General features: G+C 45.9%; 1 protein-coding gene across 3 annotated transcripts in view; it reads left to right on the plus strand.

Moving 5' to 3' along the window:
- RBM20 (RNA binding motif protein 20) overlaps positions 1-19,172 on the plus strand; it is a 70,947-nt gene that overhangs the window by 32,132 nt on the left and 19,643 nt on the right. For all 3 annotated transcript variants that reach the window (XM_038578771.1, XM_038578773.1, XM_038578774.1), the window contains exons 6-9: positions 3,190-3,333; positions 6,107-6,238; positions 12,818-12,897; positions 14,667-15,336. In XM_038578771.1, the coding sequence (XP_038434699.1) occupies positions 3,190-3,333; positions 6,107-6,238; positions 12,818-12,897; positions 14,667-15,336 (1,026 nt within the window). The remainder of the gene's footprint in view (positions 1-3,189; positions 3,334-6,106; positions 6,239-12,817; positions 12,898-14,666; positions 15,337-19,172) is intronic.

Below are 19,172 nucleotides of genomic sequence, written 5' to 3' on the forward strand. Positions count from 1 at the left end.
TCCTCTCCCCTTTCCTCTTTCCTTCCTCCCTCCTTTTCTGCCTCATTGTTCGGATCTGCCATAGGGCATAAGGCAAATAATAGCCACATTTATGTAAATAGTCTCAAGAATAGATTAGAATACATACACATATAACTGGACACCTATTATGAATCAAATATGGTTTTGAACTTGAGTTTTTACAAAAAGATATTTTTAGATCAGTGGTAGGAAAGAACATAGACCAAAGTATCCTAAATCAAATAGTTGCAAAAGAACATAAGACATAAAAAAATGTTGTTTTTTTCTAACCAGATAGGGTTTCTCACTTGCTCTGAAGCCAGACACTATGCAAACAAACCATTAACACAGAGATGGCTCAAGAATTTTTAATCCTCAAGATTTTTATTTCATGGTCACTTCATAAAATGATAAGTGGAAGTAAACTGGTTGAAATGAAGAAGCTGCTGGTGGTCACTGGAGGTCTTTGGCCTCCATCCTGAGTCAGTAAATCCAGACCCTTGTGCACATCACCAGTGGAGAAGCTCCAAATTAGTATAATTAACTGGGAGGATACGAAACGTCTCATGATTGTGATATTAAGGGAATCAATATAATCCAACTTTTATTTATTTTTTTAAAAGATTTTATTTATTGACTGATTTGATAGAAAGAGAGAGAGAACACGTGGCAGGCAGAGTAAGAGGGAGAAGCAGGCTCCTCACTGAACAGGGAGCCCAATATGGGGCTCCATCTCAGGACCCCAGGATCATGACCTGAGCGAAGACAGATGCTTAGCTGACCGAGCCACCCAGGCGCCCCCTCTCAACTTTTATTTCTGATTAAAAATCCCAGGAGAAGAAAGTGCTCATGAAATGTATTTTTAAAATTTGAGTGTAAACCTTAATTGAGACCTATTCCTTTTAGGACCTAACAATGTCTGCAGCATGAATTCCTCTTGCTCTTTGGGGACTGGCAGCTGAGAGGGTGCCAGGTTCCACTGCCCAGCAGCTCAGGTACCAGCCTCTTGAGTGGCTCTTTCAGCCTGGAGGAGACAGGGACAGAGGTGATGGTCTTCATGCTGCTCACTAGGCAACTGGACAGACAAGGAGCAGGGTGCAACCCAGAATGGCCCTGTGGTTCTGTGTGTCTGCCCTGTCGTCTAAGCACGAGTTAGCCCAGGCCAACCACAGGAAAGTCACATGCAGAAACATGCTTGCTTGGAGGAAGCCGGGCAGAGCACCCGGCTCAGCCTGCCTGTTGATAATAAACTCTGAGGACCTGCCATTTTGACCTGCCTCAGAGCTCAACTGGGTCTGTGGTCTTTGTGTGGACTCTAATGAGAGGCAAAGATCCTGCATCTTACTGGTCCTCCTCCTGTCATCCCTGGAGAAGGGTTCACTCCTTGTGAGGCGGGTGCAAACTCAAAGTCTCATAACTTGTGGAGAGTTCCAGTTGCACTCCATGTCTCCATGGAAATGCTCTGGGAGCTGCCTCGGCCTTATGCTAAATCCCGTTCCTTCTGCAAAAACACTTGACCTCTGGACATGGCCAAGGGGAGGTCTGCAAGGGATACTGGGGTTTCTCCAATTCAGGGCTGAGCCATAAAAGGAAATTCTCATTGACTCTAATTGTCCTCAGCCCAGATGAGACAAATGAAGGCTTTTTGTAATAGAATTACCCAAGTATTAGCCCTTGCTAGGGATGTGACCCACATCAAATGTAATTAGATGTTGAAGTTCACTTTATCTTTTATCATAATCATGGTGATTATGCAAATGTGCACTATGCTATTAGAACGTGTTTCAGGTTTGGAAAATTGCATCCTTCTCTTCCACGCTGGATTGGCTTCTGGTTACTAATTCTTGAACCTCCCAGAGACTCTGGGCTGATTAAGGTTTGCACAGACCAAACAGACGCACTTCTTCCCTCCCGGAGCTTTGATTAGGCCTGGGTCTTGGCTTCCAAATTCCAAAGGCCCTCTAAGGGCCTTTGGGACTGCTGGCTAGTGGTGACGACAGGGAGCTAGACCCCAGGGTTTGTCTAGAGCAGCTCCTCTTATTTGTGGAATATATTGGGCTGGTGACCAAGCTTGTGTTTGATAAAAGGCTAACAAAGTTGTGAAAGCCACTGCCCTAAACCACAGGGTGTTTCCATGTATGTCTATATATAAGGTTCCCACACATCCTTGCCATGCTCTTTCTTCTGTAATCAAACAATAGGAGGTCTATAAAACAAAAAAACACACATTAAAAACATCTTTCCCCTTATTCCCTTCCAGTTCTGGTCTTTGAAGATAACTAATGTTGACAAGTTGATAGGTATCCTCCCCTGCCTGCCTTTCTCTGTGCAGCATGAATTCCTTGTGCTTTTTTCATTGTGAAAAATTTTTCATTGTGAAACATTTCAAACTAGTACAGAACAGTACAGACTAGTATAATTTAAACCTTGTATATTCATCCCCCAATTCCAACAATTATCAAGACTTTACAACACTTGCTTCATCTCTTTCTTATATATTTTGATTTTTTTTGTTTTGTCTTACAAAAATGGCATTGTACTACATGCACTGTCCGGCAGCTTGTTTTTGTTTTGTTTTGTTTTACTTAATTACTTAACTATCTTCAAAATTATTCCTTATCAGTTCATTTACCTTTGCCTTTTAATGCTCTGTAATCTCCCACTGAATGCTTGAACCATCGTTTACCCAAACATTTCCCTGTTCTTGGACATCGAAGGTGTTCCCAGAATTTTTTGCCACCTTATAAATAACTGCAGTGTCCTTGTACATAAGTGTCGATATATTGGTGCATTTATTTCTGTGGGATAGATTTCCAAAAGTGGGATCGCAAGATCTGGGCTCCCTGTGCTTTAAGTTTTATTAAATACTGCTAAAGTATATTCTCAAGAAATGGTAACTGTACAATCTCCCACCAGTGACACATGGATTAGCCCACATGTTCATATTCTGACAGTCCTGGATAATGTGATTACTCATTAAAATGTTGCAAATCTTTGCTGGAAGAGGGTGGTATAAAATTGGTATTTTATGTGCATCTGTGAATGAATGGATTTGTTTTCAGCATTAATTTCAGAAGTTATCCTTTTGTAGTCATTAATGGGGGGAAGGTAGCCCCTAGGAACATCTGGAACCAAAGGCCAGAGGGATGTGTATTTTGAAGACCAGCCCCTGCTCTTTGTTCCCGTTAGTTTGCACAGCGGAGACCGGGTGCTGGCCGAGTGGTACACATCTGTAACCTCCCCGAAGGAAGCTGCACGGAGAATGACGTCATTAACCTGGGGCTGCCCTTTGGAAAGGTCACTAATTACATCCTCATGAAGTCTACTAATCAGGTAGGTCTGGGCACTTTCACACCAGTAGGCACCAGAGAGACCACACATTGGTGGAGGGCAATTATATATATATATATATATATATATATATATATATTTTTTTTTTTTTTAAAGAAGCTGGTCTTAAAGAAGTAATGCACAGCTGGCCTCTTGTTGGAACAGCACAGAGGCTTTTGGCGGTGGTGGTGTTTTGTTTACTCTTGTCTCACCTTAACCTCCTTGTGATGGGTACAGATTTTTGTGAGTTGCCTGGAAGTAAAGAGATATTTTGGAATGAGGTATTCATTAACATAGAAAAGCTAACTGGCCCCCAAAATAGAAATCCATGGGCTTGAGTCTTTTCACTGTTATGAACTCCCTGAGCTAAGGCTACAGTCTTACCATCTAAGCTTGTTCAAATCTGAGGGCCTGGATTTAGAGCGAGCCAGCAACTGACTGTGAACAGGTGTTTTCACAGATCTTTGGTGTTAATATCTGAGGCCCTTGGGTCTTGTAGCAGAAGAGTGGGTGGGAATGGATGGGTGCCTGGTAAGTCTAAAGGACAAAGAACCCTTAACCCATGGGGGTTAAGTCAGAACTTGCGGGTTAATATGGCTGTCTTCGCTTCTAAAGTCAAAGGAGGAGTTTATATTAGAAAAATGGCCGGGTTAAAGAAAAAAAAGAAAAGAAAAGAAAAATGGCTGGGAATGAGAATATTTTGTTTTATTGTTAATAAATATATTTACTTTATGGACCAAAGGAGCAGACATAGAAGAAGTTCTTTTCTTTTTTCTTTTTAAAGGTTTTATTTATTTATTTAGTGAGCGAGCAGGGGGAGGTGCAGAAGAGAAGGGGAGGGGGAGAGAGAGAATCTTAAACAGACTCTACCCAGCCTGATGCGGGGCTTGATCCCATCACTCCGATATCATGACCCAAACCAAAATCAGGAGTTGGGCACTCAACTAACTAAGCCACCTAGGTGCCCCAGGAAGTTCTTTTCTTAATTAACATATGAACTTTAGAGACTCTGAGCCACATCAGATGATCAGCAGTCTTCCTCCATCCACTTGGGCTTAGACTACTCAGTCCCTTTGTTCCAACTGCTCAGAATTCTGTTTTGGGTAAATGCACATGATTCAGCTTGCAACATTAATGCAATGAGATTCACTGATTTAGTATTATTCCCATTTGACAGTTGAGAGCTGGAGGTGCTAAAATGTTTGCATCAAGAAAAAGGCACTTAGAAAGCTGGGTGGCAGGATCTGAAATAAAACCCTAAAGAATCTTGACTTCTTCATCTCCCACACATCTGCCATAGATGGTGACAGCAGGGAAAAGCATCTCTGAAATTCAGAAACAGATGTGTGGGAAGGAGGGAGGATGAGCTTGGTTAGCCGACTTGGTTCAAGAAACTGGGAGTGTAGCGGCTCACAGTGAGGGCTCTTTTGTCACATATCACCTTTCCTTTTCAACACTGAGGGACCAGATCAGTGTGCTGTCTTGTGCAAAGCAAACAAATCTAAGAAATGGTAACAAAGCCACTATTGGGATAAACTAGCAGGTCAGTCAAAACAGTCTATTTAGAAACTGACTGAATAAAAAAAAAAAAAGAAAGAAAGAAACTGACTGAATGCAAAAGCCCATTCTTTTTCTGTTTCATTAGAACAGTTAAAGAGGAAAAATGCTATCGAGCTATAGTTGAGGGTTTTCTTCTCTCACTAACTCAAAAAGCTAAGGTCAAAGCAAGAAGCTATGACCTTCTTTCAGACCCTGAGTTTTTAGTATTTTTCCTTCTTTGCAAAGAAAGTGAGAGCTCAGATACCCTTGGCTGTGTCTCTGTCTCCTGCCCTCATCATGACAAAATAGCACATTTTGCAGGAATCAGGCCAAGGTCACTTGTAGAGAAGACTCACTCTCTCCCCTACCTCTCCTCAGGGCCTGTGGGTTAATGGAACTTCCCATCCCAGGGGGGCTTCTGTGGCATGACGTAGCCCAGGCTGGATATACATAATTTAAGAATCACTGGTACCCAGGGGAATCAGGAGAGGGACCATCTTATATAATGAGCTCTTCGGGTGAAATTAATAAATAGGTCTCTTTGAACAGATGGGATCAAAGACAGCTTCTTGTACTGATCTTTTTTCTTTTTATTGAGGTATAAAATACTCCAAAGTGTACTAGTCTTAAGTGTACAACTCCATTAATTTTCTACATGTGTACACCCATGTAATTATCAAAAAGGTCAGGAGAGAGAACATTTCCAGAACCTCACACATTTCCTCATGTCTCTCCCAGTCAGAATTCCACCTCCACCCCAAAGGGAAACTCAGCTCTAATTTTTATCAGCATTGATTCATTTTGTCTATTCTTGAACTTCATAGACATGGAATTATACCTAGTACTGAATTTTTTTTTTTAAGATTTTTATTTATCTATTGAGAGACACAGAGAGAGGCAGAGGGAGAAGCAGGCTCCCTATGGGGAGCCCGATGCAGGACTCAATCCCAGGACCTCAGGATCATGACCTGAGCCAAAGGCAGATCCTCAACCACAGAACCACGCAGGTGCCCCCTATGGCTGAATTTTGTTTAAGATTATTCAAGTCAGGAGTACCTGGGTGGCTCAACTGATTAAGCACCTGACTCTTGATTTCAGCTCAGGTCATGATCTGCCCCACGTGGAGCCTGCTCGGGATTCTCTCTATCCCACTCCTCTGCCCCTCCCCACCTAAAAAAAAAAAAAAAAAAAAAAAGACCAAGTCAACTTCAGCTTCCGTCCTTCCATTTTTCCCTAGGCCTTTTTAGAGATGGCTTACACAGAAGCTGCCCAGGCCATGGTCCAGTATTACCAAGAAAAGTCTGCTGTGATCAATGGTGAGAAGTTGCTCATTCGGATGTCCAAGAGATACAAGGAATTACAGCTGAAGGTAAAGCATTCTCTCATTGTTCAGTTATTCAACAAGCAGCAGCTGAGTGTGTCTTTGTGGGGCACTGACCTAAGTGCTGGCAGGAAGGCGAGGACAGAAAAAAATATAAAAATTACCCACTGCCTTGGGCGATATCACATGGGGAGGCCAACCATTATAACATATCAAGAAAAATGCTTATTGAGGAAAATACAAAATGCAAAGGGATGCTGGAGACAGGATAACTAGTTACCCTGGACCCAAGGAGGATTTTACAAGGGAACTCTTTTGAAAGATGAAGAAAGAAGGGACATAAGGTTGCATTTCAGAGGTGGGAGCTCCAAGCATAAACCCCTGAATATAACCTCCTTCTCTACCCAGAGAGATCTTCAGTAACTTTTTCTTCCTTTCTCACTACCACCCCATCTTGGTCTCTTATTCACTCCTCTGTCCTCTATAATCACATCTGAAGCCCCTTCTAAACAGCACATGACTGCATTGGCCACTGTCAGAATGACTGTCAGGGATGAATTCAGATCATTCCAAACAGCTTTTGTTTCTGTTTTAGCTTGTTCTACATTTCTCTCTTATTTTTTCTTTCTTTTCCTCCCTTCTTTTATTGTGAAATATAACATACATTCAGAAAGATGACTAGTTATGTATTGTATACTTTTTTAAAAAAGATTTTTATTTATTTATTCATAGAGACACAGAGAGGCGGAGACACAGGCAGAGGGACAATCAGGCTCCATGCAGGGAGCCCGACGTGGGACCCCATCCAGAGTCTCCAGGATCACACCCTGGGCTGCAGGCGGCGCTAAACCGCTGCGCCACCGGGGCTGCCTTGTATTGTATACTTGAAACATAGTAATGGGAGCACCGGGATCCCTGGGTGGCGCAGCGGTTTAGCGCCTGCCTTTGGCCCAGGGTGTGATCCTGGAGACCCGGGATCGAATCATGGAGCCTGCTTCTCCCTCTGCCTATGTTTCTGCCTCTCTCTCTGTTTCTCTGTGTAACTATCATAAAAAAAAAAAGTAATGGGAGCACCTGGGTGGCTAGGTAGGTTAGGCCTCTAACTCTGGACCTTGACTCAGGTCATGATCTTGAGCCCTTCATTGGGCTTCTGTGCTCAGCATAGAGCCTGCTTGTCCCTCACCCTCTGCTTCCCTCCTCTTTATCTCTCTCAAATAAATAAATAAAATCTCCAAAAAAATAAAATTTTTTAAAAGTAGTAATGGTTGAAATCCCATAAAACCACCCCCAAAGTCAAGAACTAGGACATCAGCCACACCCAGAAGCTCCTCTGAGTCCCTCCCTCTCCCCTCTCCTGACTTTGAGGATGATCACTTCTTTTCTTTTCTGTATAGTTCCACAACCCAGCTGTGCCTCTCTTAACATCATCATTTTTGCCTATTTTTGAATTTTACATGAATGGAATTATACTCTTTGTGTTCTTTCATTCAACATCTGCCATCCATGCTGGGTGTGTCTGTCTATTTTCACTGTTACATAAATTTATTTATGTATGTATGCTTCCAAAATTTATTTATACGTTCCACTGTTGATGGACATTTAGGCTGTTTCCAGTTTTAGGGTATTAGGAACAAATTACTGTGAACATTCCTGAATGTGGTATCTTGGTACATGTGTACATGAGAGTGTAACTTGGGGCACATACATAACTAGGAGTGAAATCACTGGATCTCAAGGCATGCTTTACTGATAATCGTAGCAGGTTCTTATCAAAGGTAGCTGTCCCAGATTTACATTATTACTAGTGTAAGAGTTTTCAGTGGTCTGCATTCTTGCTAACATTTTTTCTTTAATTTTTGCCTACCTGGGATAGTATCATGATTTATCATGGTTTTATTTTTTATTTTCCTGATTACTAATTGAGGTTGAGCCCTTTGTCCTATGTTCATTGGCTATTCCATTTGGATCTTCTGTGGTGGAAAGTTTCTTTTTAATGTCCATGCTTTTCTTTAGATTGTGTCATCTTAATGGTTTGCAAGGAGTTCACTTATCTGGAGTACTTAATCCAATAAAAGTATATTGCTTTTTAAAAAGGTTTTATTTATTTATTCATAAAAGAAGAGAAGAGACATAGGCAGAGGGAGAGGCAGGGCCCCTGCAGTGAGCCTGATGCAGGACTCCATCCCCAGACCCTAGGATCAATCCCTGAGCCAAAGGCAGACGCTCAACCGCTGAGCCACCTAAGTGTCCTCATTTAGATATATTGTAATTAAATTGTTATATTTGTACTTAAATCTGTGTCTTATTTTGTGCTTTCTACTGTCCCATTTTAATAGCCGACCTTCCAGTTTGCTTTAGCTTATTCCACATTTATTTAAGATCCATTTTATTCATGACCCACAGCCTTTAATCTGCCTTCGAGGTTGAAGGCAGAAGACAAAGGCAGGCTCAGTGGTTGTTGCTAGCTAGGAGCTGCATTCTGACAAGTCTACAGACATAGAGTGTAATGTGTCAACCTGCTGCCGATTGCCAAAGTCTTGATTCTGTTTTGCTTGCATTATTGCTTCTGAAGTTCCTTTGCCAACAATTCTAGCAGAACCTGGCATTTTTTCCCCCTGGGGAATGAAAGCAAGTTGCTTTTCTCAGACAAATGAAAGATCCCATCCCATACACAAAGTTTCTATTCTCCTGGATTCCCCCCTGGAGGCTACAATGGAATTTCTGCTTTAAATTCCCAGTGGAGGGGCGCGTGGGGGGGCTCAGTGGTTGAGTATCTGCTTTCAGCTCAGTGGTTGAGGGCGTGATCCCGCAGTCCCAGGATCGAGTCCCACATTGGGCTCCCTGCATGGAGCCTGCTTCTCCCTCTGCCTCTGTCTCTGTCTCTCTCTGTGTGACTCTCATGAATAAATAAATAAAATCTTTTAAAAAAATAAGTAAATTCCCAGTGGATCTCTGGTCTCAAAATGAGATGTTGTAAGATTCTTATTAGGATTAGCAGCAGTACTCAGCTTTTAAATGAAGGTACTAAGGCCCTGTAGTACCTTACTGCGGGATATAGTTTGGGGTGGTGCAAACACCAGGGTCTAATGAGGTCATGTAGTCAAGGTCTGCATTCAGCAAGTGTTCACTGAGCACCCACTGTGGGCAGGAACTGGGCTAGGCACCATGGCTAGAGACCTAGAAAGCTGGTGGAGGAGCTCACAGTCTGGTGTGAGGAAGAATGGGAAAATAGAACCATCGACAACCATGTGACCTGTTCCGGATTGGAGGGTACTGGTGCTACCTAGCTTTTACCTCTCCCTGCTCTGATGAGCTTCGACAAGGTGCTTCAACTGTGTGAACCTCAGTTTACCAGATCAGTAAAGGACTCTACCTTGAGTTCCTTGGTTTTAATCACTCCTTTTTTTCATGCACTATCTCTTTGAGTCTTGCAGTCACCTTCCCCTGTGAGGTGTACTGGGTGGATAATAACAGTAATTATGACAGTACAACAATTATAACAAGAATAGGTACCTTTTAAAAAAAAAGATTTTTATTTATTCATGAGAGAGAGAGAGGGACAGAGACACAGGCAGAGGGAGAAGCAGGCTCCATGCAGGGAGCCTGACATGAGACTTGATCCCAGGACTCCAGGATCACACCCTGGGCTGAAGGCGGCGCTAAACCGCTGAGCCACCCAGGCTGCCCAAGAATGGGTACCTTTAATTGAGTCCTGGCACTCTGGGTCAAGTCATGCACCAGACACTTCCCATACGTTATCTACTGTAATCCTGACATCAGTACTGTCAGACAGGTGTTCATGATCTCGGTTTTACAGATAAGGAAATGGAGGCTCATAGAAGTTCAGTGATTTGCAGAAGGTTGTAGGTATTGGGAAAGCCATGATTAAAACCTAGGCCTGTTTTGGTTTTGCGTATGTCTGCATCTCTATATTGTATGAGTCTGATCTCCATTGTCCACGTGAGAAATCAGGTAATTTGCATTTAGTCACCCAGCTGGTAAGCAGCAGATAATAGTCTAACAGAACTTCTCAGACTTTAATGTGTATACAGATCCCTGGCAGGTCCTGTTAAAGTTTCTGGTTCCCTGGGGCAGGGCTGTATTTCTGCCTTTCCAACAAGCTCCCAGGAGGTGTTGCCAGTTCTCACAGCACGCTTGAGTAGCAGGGATCTAGAACACGTCGTTTTCTGCCTTTTAGAAAGGATTTTCTGCTCCCAAGCTGTCACAATGGCTCTCTGTGAAAGCATCTCCAAATGTAGTACTTCAATTACATAGTAATGCGTGCACATGGGCCCTATGTTGACATGAATCAGCTGGGACTTTCTCCCTGCAAGTGGCAGAAAATTGTCTCAACTTATCAACTAAAATAAAAACCAGGAATTTATTGGCTCCTGTAAACGAAAAGTCCAGGAGTAGCCCTGGCTGCGGGTACAGCTGGACTCAGAGCCTAAGTGATATCATTAGGACTTGGCTCTTCTCCACTTCACCTTCTGCTGGCTTTGCTTTATTTTGGGGGGTCTCCTTGGGACGGCCCCTGACAGCCCCAATTCCATCCTCTAGGTGGCGTCATGGCTTCATTGACTTCACCAATTCTGGCTTCTCATCCTCCTGTTTCTTTCCCGGAGAGAGCCAGAGTTTTTCCAGAGTAGCTTCCTCAGAAGTCCTGAGAGGCCCTGTTATTGGGCTAGTTTGGGACACATGTCCTTCCCTGAACCAATCTCTGTGGCCAGGGAAGGCCAGCCTGTGACAGGCCGGGCCTGTGTCCGCTCAGAGCAAGGGTGGAGGAGGGGGAAGTGCCTCCCAGGGAGGTAGACGGCAAAACACCAGATCCATATGCATCTCTGGGTCAGAGGGGCCACCACTTGGGCTCCCACCAGGGCTTGCAGAGCGGGGTGTTGTGTGTGTGGGGTTTGATTGGTCTTTTCTCTCGACCTTTACCTTTAGCCCACCAGGCAAAGTGGAGGGTGAAGGGAGACAAAGAGGAGATTTATTTCTCATCTCCTCTCCTGAATATTTCCTCATGCTGGCGATCATGTCTCCCTATACACTTGTGGCAGAGTCTCTAATCCTCGGGGCCCTTTCACATAACAGGTGCCCCACAAATACATGGAATGAATGGGAAAGAGTGAATCTGAAGGAATAGTAAATAGTGAGTTTTTTCTTCCTGCAGACCTTGGAAGAAGTATTTTCTGGGTTGTTCTACAGAAGACTTCTCCAGAATTAGCATCTTCTATGCAGAAGGGAACTTGGAATAATTTAAACCAGTGTCTCCCAGTTACTGCATCAGAGAATGATCAGGGGAGTTTTCAGGTTCTTCTGATCAGAGATTTCCTTCAGTAGATTTGGAGTGGGGTCCTGGGTGGTTTGGGGCTAGAGGGCCTGGTTTCAGAGCCATTGGTCTGGCCAGCCTCCCAGCCACAGAGAGGGTCTCTGGCGCTGGGAAGCAGTGTTGAGTATGTTCCATGGTGCTCTTAGGAAGATTCTTTCAGCAAATGGTGATAAAGGGTCTTCTCCACGTAAGATGTGGTGCAAGGAGCTTGGTCCTCACTTGGGGACAGTTTGCTATGTAACTGAAGAGACAGCCTATTTTTGTGGAAATTATACAAGACTTAAACATGACTGCATAAGTACGGGAGCTTCGAGAAGTCCTGGCAGTGTGACTTGGTTGTGTAAAGAAGGGAAAGATTACTGAGTAGTTCTTGAAGGCAGAAGTGAATTGGCCAAACAGAGGGTGTCCAGGTGGAAGGAGTCAGGTGAGAAGGGATGGAGACTCTGGAAAGCAATGTCGAGAAGGATAAGAGCTGCTCTGACAGGGCCGGGCTGTGACAAGTTCAGGGCTCATCTGGAAGGTTTCAGCATCTTCCCAGGACTTTTGAGGTCAGAGGAAACTCTCCAGCAGCTCCTTTTATGTAGGCCCAGAACCTGTGGCTTTTATCAGCGGAGCCCGCCATGCCCCAAGGCTGTTGGTGGATGCCAGATGGGCCTCATTATCTCACTTTTATAGGTGGAGAGAGTGAGTCTCCCACAGACAAGCCTTGACCCTAGATCACCCAGTCAGCTGGGGGCAGAGCTGGGCTGTTCTTCCTGAGTTGAGATTCTCAGACCAAGGTGCATCCCTCTGAGTATGCCAGTGTTTTCCTGGGACAGCATGGGGCTTGGATTCTCACCCTTAAACGCAGCAAGATGTGTTGATCATGAGCACCGTGGATGGTCCCCTGTGGGGTTATTGAGCAACATCAGTGTCATCATAGAATGGATGAAAAGACCCTATGTCTGAGACTTGCTTCAAAATATTCTGTAGGGTGGGGGAAAGGTTGGGGGTATAGATGAACAAGATTGGTCAGAATTGTTGACAATGGAAATGGAGTCATGGGGGTTCAGTATACCATTCTCTGTGCTTTTGTGTATGTTTGAAATGGTCTACAATAAAGAGGTACCCAAATGGTCAGGGTCACTCCATTTAGCATTATGCTCACACTCCTCATGCTCTGGATTAAACATTTTCTTCCTCTAAAAAGGTACTTTTCCTCTTGGGTGGACTGGGCCGTGGATCTGAGTCCTCACTGCTCCCTTTTGTGTTTGCATGGCTATCTCTGATCTGATAATGACCTCTCTGACTTTGCCTAGAAACCTGGAAAAACTGTGGCTGCCATCATCCAGGACATGCATTCCCAGAGGGAGAGGGACATGTTCCGAGAAGCAGACAGGTGAGGCCCCAGCCCTGGGCATCAGGGCAGATTCGGGTAGTTGGGACACTCTCCTGTCTCTCATTCTTTGGGGTATTGAGTCAACCGTGCCCTTCCCTTGCCCTTGCCCTGTCCATCAGCTTATCTAGGCCCCACTTTTCCATGTGCCTGATGGAAGTCATCAGTCCAGTCTAGAAGTGCTGCTCAGGTTAAGCCTCAGGAAAATGCAAGATGGTAAGCCCCCTTCTTAATCTGTTCCTCCTTTGTTGGAAAGGAATATATAGAGGAAGGGTTCTGGTGGTATTTGACTCTTTGGGGCAAGTCTACACTCTGCTAAAACTACCTGAAAGTGTGTGTGTGTGTGTGTGTGTGTGTGGTCTATTTAGAACCACCTGTTGATTTTTTTCATGAGCTGAATGTAGATGCAGGTAAACCCCCCCCCCCCCCCGCCCAAAGTAGTGACTTCCCCAGTCACCTACTCTGAACATGGAATGCATTCAGTTTTCAAACTCATTTCTTCCTACTGGAATTGTGACCATGCCAAATTGGGGCTACAAGTTTCCCACTGTTGCTGCCCTACAAGGACAGCCCCTGTGGAGAGCCAAGGGGTGAGCCCCTGGCCTGCACAATCTATGGTTCTTACCCACGGCTGCCACAGATGGCGCTCTCACGTCACTGCAGAGGGCTGAATCCAGGCTCTTTCCCCACCCATGGTCAAGGCACCCTGGTGCTAGTGATCCACATCGGAGTGTCCCCTGGTTAGTGAGGGCTGCATGGGCTACCTGTATTTGGGAACCAAATGAAAATCACCTATTCTTTTATAATAATGGGTATATATATATGTGATTAAGTAGGTCTGCTTAATACCCAAACAACCTTCAGAAAGAGAGAGAAAAAGAGAAAGTGTTTATGTATGTGTGTATCTTTGTATGTAGCTGCTTAAGTTTGGAATTTCCATTCATTTGAGATTTTTTTTTTTAATGGTTGTTTGTTTTGTTTTTTAAACATGTATAAAGCCATACCATACTGCCTGCATTTCTGCAGTATTAGGAGGAACTAAGAGGTCTTGCTCTAAATCCTAGACAGATTGAGGTCCTTTTCTGGGATTCAATCTCTTCATCTGAAACACGAACTGGTCGGAGCTCTAAGGTTCCAAAAATCCAACCCCAAAAGGCCTTCCTTCATCTTTGGTTTGAAATCTCAGAGCCTGCCCTCCTCACTCTCATCCTCCCAGTAACTAGCAGCCTCCTGCCATGCCCAGGATCTGAACAAACTGAGATGAAAAACAAGACGAATGGAGGCCAAGAGGTTGCCTTTATTATGGTAGAAGTCAGGTGAAGTTGGGGCTTTGGTTTTGTAGCCAAGGGGCTGAGTAATTGAACCCCAGGGTCAGGCAGCCTTGCCCACCAGGCTGGACCAGGACAACCTCCCCACATTCCAGGGGGAGAGTTGCCTGCTGCCTGAGCCTAGCTTCCTTCCAAGAGGAAGAAAGATGGAGTGGAGCCAAACCAATCCATTTATTTATCCCAGTTCCCAGGAGCAGAATGAGTATAGGGGCGCAGATGGCCAGGACTGTCCTTAGGAAAAATCCCTTCTCCTAGATGCCACCAGGGAGGAAAAGCTCTCTCCTATACCACTCTCTGTGTTGTCTCTATAGTTGCAATGAAGAGCGTGTGGCTTCATGGGGTTCTGTGTGGGTGTGTCTGTGCGAGGGGCTAGTTGTATCTGTGCATGGTACATGGGGCTTGGGACACACAGATTCTAAAACCCACTCTTTTGCTCTCTAACAGGTATGGCCCAGAAAGGCCACGGTCTCGCAGCCCAGTGAGCCGGTCACTGTCCCCGAGGTCCCACACTCCGAGCTTCACCTCCTGCAGCTCTTCCCACAGCCCTCTGGGCCCCACCCGGGCCGACTGGGGCAACAGCCGGGACTCATGGGAGCACTCGCCCTATGCCAGGAGGGAGGAGGAGCGAGACCCGGGGCCCTGGAGGGAGAACGGGGAGGACAAGAGGGACAGGGCAGACCTGTGGCCACATGATCGCAAACACTACCCCTGGCAACTGGACAAAGCCGAGCTAGATGAGCGGCTGGAAGGAGGGAGGGGCCACCGAGAAAAGCACCTGAGGCCCGGGTCCCCCGGTCCTCCCCACTCTGCGTCGGGCTACAAGAGCCGAGAGGATGGCTACTACCGGAAGGAGCCCAAAGGCAAATCGGACAAGTATGTAAAGCAACAGCAGGATGCTCCTGGGAGGTCCAGGAGGAAAGAAGAGGCCAGGCTGCGGGAAAGCAGACACCCCCACCCCGAGGACTCAGGCAAGGAAGACGGGCTGGAGCCGAAGGTCCCTAGCACCCCTGAGAGCACCAAGTCTAAGCAAAATGAGAAAAACAGAACCAAGAGACCTGATAGAGACCAAGAAGGAGCTGATGACAGAAAAGAAAGCAGGATGGCGGGGAATGAGGTAATGATGCAATCTCTTCCCCAGGTAAGGAGAGGCAGGTTTCCGAGCAGAGTAATACTCACATAATGGTGATGCACTTTTATCGAATGAATGAAACACTGAAGGTTTACTCTGTGCCAGGCACTGGACTGAACACCTTATCTCAATCAAGGTATTCAATCTTCACAGCAACTGTGTGAGGAATATTGGTAGTAATACTATTAGGGCTAGAGATGAGGGAACTCAGGCCCAGAGAGCCCAAGGTAGTTGCCCAAGGACACACAGTCAGGAGATAGCAGAGTGGTGGGTCTCTGAATCCCTTGGCATGCTGCTGCCTGTGCTAGACGTTAGGCAGCGACCTGATGCAAAGGCCTTCTGTGGCCCTGTGTGTGTCTGGGGTGGAGGGGCACCACGGTGTTTGCACCCACAGACTCAGCCCTGGGAGATTTGGTTTGATCTGCTCCATCCTTTCTTCTGCCAAAAGCATCTGCCGACCCTGCAGTATGAAAGAGGGGGTAAAGAGAAGCAGCCACCAGCCACTAAATTACACCGGCTGCCCAGGGCTTGGTGTGCTGCCTCTGGACACTGTCCAATGCGTTACTTCCACTGTAATAAAAGTGCTTGGCAATTGGCTGGCACCTTTCATCCAAGCGTCTGAAAGGGCTTATAACCTACTACATGATTTCAGTTCACACAGTGGGTCGTGAGGACTCTGGGTACAAAATTCACACTCTAACTTGACTTACACTTCTTGCTAAAACCACCTACATTTAAGTAGGAGCAGATAGTGGATGTTGGAGAGGGGAGATCTGCATAAAGAGCCCAATTTAAAAAAAACCCTACATGCGTATCTGACTCAGGAGGTGGTGACAGGGACTAAGTTGAAATAAGGAGCCAATTCTCAACTCTATGGACACTGTAGAGTCACGCTTTTGTCCACTACTGCATTCACTCTTCCATGCTTTGGTGGGTAGCGGTACTAGATATGGGGGGCCCAAAGGTGAAGGATGTGGTCCATGCTGTGGCAGAGACCAAGGTCTAATGGTGGAAGGAGAGCTGCAAAAATGATTTACATTCAGTGGGGCCCGAGCTGGAGGAGAGTAGTGGACGAGCTGCCCTGTGGCATTCCCTCTGCATAAGGAGAGGGGGACAGCTGCACAAAGGAGGTGGCACTTGAGCTGGGCATTGAAAGAGGAGGGAAAGCAATTTGGGAAGCAGTGAGGGCAAAAGTGAGAAAGGAAGACTGGTTTCAAGAACCTGCAGATAGCGTGGCTGCCTCTTTAGGGCATGTTAAAGGATAATGTTTTTGAAAGGTAAAATCATGGCCCTTATGCAAATATAAAATGAATACATGTCAAAGATGTTATTTAACACGTTAATTAACGAGAGAGCCAGAAAATGTAAAGGCTGGTTCAAAGGAGAATCCAAGGGATCCCTGGGTGGCTCAGTGGTTTAGCGCCGCCTTCAGCCCAGGGCGTGATCCTGGAGTCCCGGGATCTAGTCCCACATCGGGCTCCCTGCATGGAGCCTGCTTCTTCCTCTGCCTATGTCTCTGCCTCTCTCTCTCTCTATGTGTCTCATGAATAAATAAATAAAAATCTTAAAAAAAAAATCCAGAGAGCAGGCATCATGGAGAGGCAATCAGGAATGCAGAAATGTATTTCAATAGATAGAAAACTGGCCTCTTCCATGGGAATAGGAAGCCAGTGGCATCTCCACCATATAAAATTCCTTTGCCTCTCTGATTGAGAATCATCTGCACTCTTCATCTCCTGCAGTTTACAGGGATGCAAAATCGCTCAGCTCAAGATAAAGAAATGTGCAGACTCCTGTGGGATCAGACCTCCTGGAGGGGCATGCTAGACAACAAACTGCTGTCCAGCCTTCCATGGACAGAACACCCTGTAGTCTGCCCATCTCAGAGTCTGCCACAGTTTCTCCTGACTGGCCTATCGAGGGGAGCTCAGGAGATGAGATTAGGGACCTAGGGTGGAAAGTGGACCCATGAAGGCCTTCCAGTGCCTGGCTGAGGACTGGAATTGGATCCTGAGGACCTGTGAACCAGAGGTTGTTTTTAAGAAGTGTGTCCATGCTTGGAGGGATCTAAGGGGCTAGTGATGGGTCAGTGCCTCAATAAGAGGTTCCGTGGGACAGAGAACAACAGCTCCTTGAGCAGGGGCTCAAGCCCAGACCTCATACATGGGCCACCAGCAAAGGGGTGGAGCTGCCCCTTCCCGATCCTACCCACATTTCTGCTGCTCTTCCTCAGTAACCTTATTGCTCCTACTGTTTTACCCACCTGCTGTCATCGGTTTGCCCATTTAAGGTGACACACACTGTGTGGGTCATCCCCAGAGCCCTGATGCAAAAAAAGATGCCCAGAAAGTCCCATGGGTTTCCCTAAATTCTGTCTTTCTAGCTGATTCTGCCTCTAATACCCCTAGAGCGGGGTCAGTAGGGACTTGCTGGGGTCCCCAACAGATTGTGTCTGTGGGTTTGGAGCCAGGAAGCCAAACACCATTTGGTGGAATATCAGCAGAACCAAGTCTTCTTTGCTGATCTTAAACTGTGTATCACAATCTTGAGGACAACCACAACCCCCACCCACCAGGGCTGCCCCAGGAGTCAGGCAACAGGCGGTGGTTGGACTTAGAGATAGAAGCAGCAGGGCTGAGTATGGTGTCCTTGCCTTTCTCCTAATATACAGGGCAGCTCCCACCACAGGGCATTTACATGCGTTCCCCTGCTTAGGCACCTCTCCCCGCTGAAGTCAGTTTGGCTCCCTCCTCTCCTTTGTGTTTACTTGTTGTCACGCTCTCCCCATGTTTATTCCTAGAGAGAAAAACCACTACGTAAAACCACGATGTTCCAACCTGCTTCTCTTCCTTCTCTGATGACCATTCCTAGGCCCACCTTATCCCCTGATATCTGTCTGTATTTTACTTAGTATCTATTTCCTCCGCCCCACCGCCCCACCAGATGTAACCTCCAGAAGGGCAGGAATTTTTGTCTGCAGTGTTCTCTGCTGTGTCCCCAGTCCCTAGATCAGGGACTAACACAGTGATCAATACGTATTTGCTGAAGGAAGAAAGAAATGATTGAACCCAGACCCTGGAGACAAAGGCCTGGCTCCTGAGAACCAGGTCACACCCTGTTCTTCTCTGCCTCCATTTTCTCATTTGTGAAATGAGGGTGATCACAAGGCTTTTGTAGGACTTTAATGAGCTTGTGCTCGCTTGGAACCTCTAAGATCTTTGGAAAAGTGCCCATGTGGGAGAGGCCAGTGTGTGTGCTGCTCAGTGTTTGGTGGGTGGCCAAATCCACACATAGGACCCAACCTTGAGCATAAGACCCCAGAAATCAAGTCACTGAGTACAGTGAACACGGAAAGCATCCCTTCACCTTACTAGAAGTGTGATCAAGGTACAGACCCAGATGCCTGGAGCAGGGAAGCCAGGCAGGGGATACAAACCAGGTAATAGGAGTGGAGCCAAGGTGGAGAGAAGGGACCATGGCCACCCGAGGAGGAGGTACTTGTCTGTTGGGGGCAGTTAGCCACTGTGCTCAGCTCCATTTTATGGCTGTCATTCAGGGCTGCATGGCCTGAGCTCTTAGATCCCTCAGTTTTCTGAAAAGCAGCACCAAAGTCTAGATACTTAGGAAATGTCCCACATCTTAGAAACTGTATAGGCCAAAACATGTCTGTGGGCCAGATGGAGTCCAGGAGTCCCCAGTATAAATAGTCCATAGGAGGCAGAAATAGAAAAACTAATCATGCTCATTTGGAGCCTAGATAGAGACCCAAGCATGACAGAGGCAGCCTCTGCCACTCCTTCAAGCCTTCAAGTCTCTGTTCT

The sequence above is a fragment of the Canis lupus genome, chromosome 28, assembly GCF_011100685.1.
Source record: "Canis lupus familiaris isolate Mischka breed German Shepherd chromosome 28, alternate assembly UU_Cfam_GSD_1.0, whole genome shotgun sequence".
NCBI lineage: Eukaryota > Metazoa > Chordata > Mammalia > Carnivora > Canidae > Canis > Canis lupus.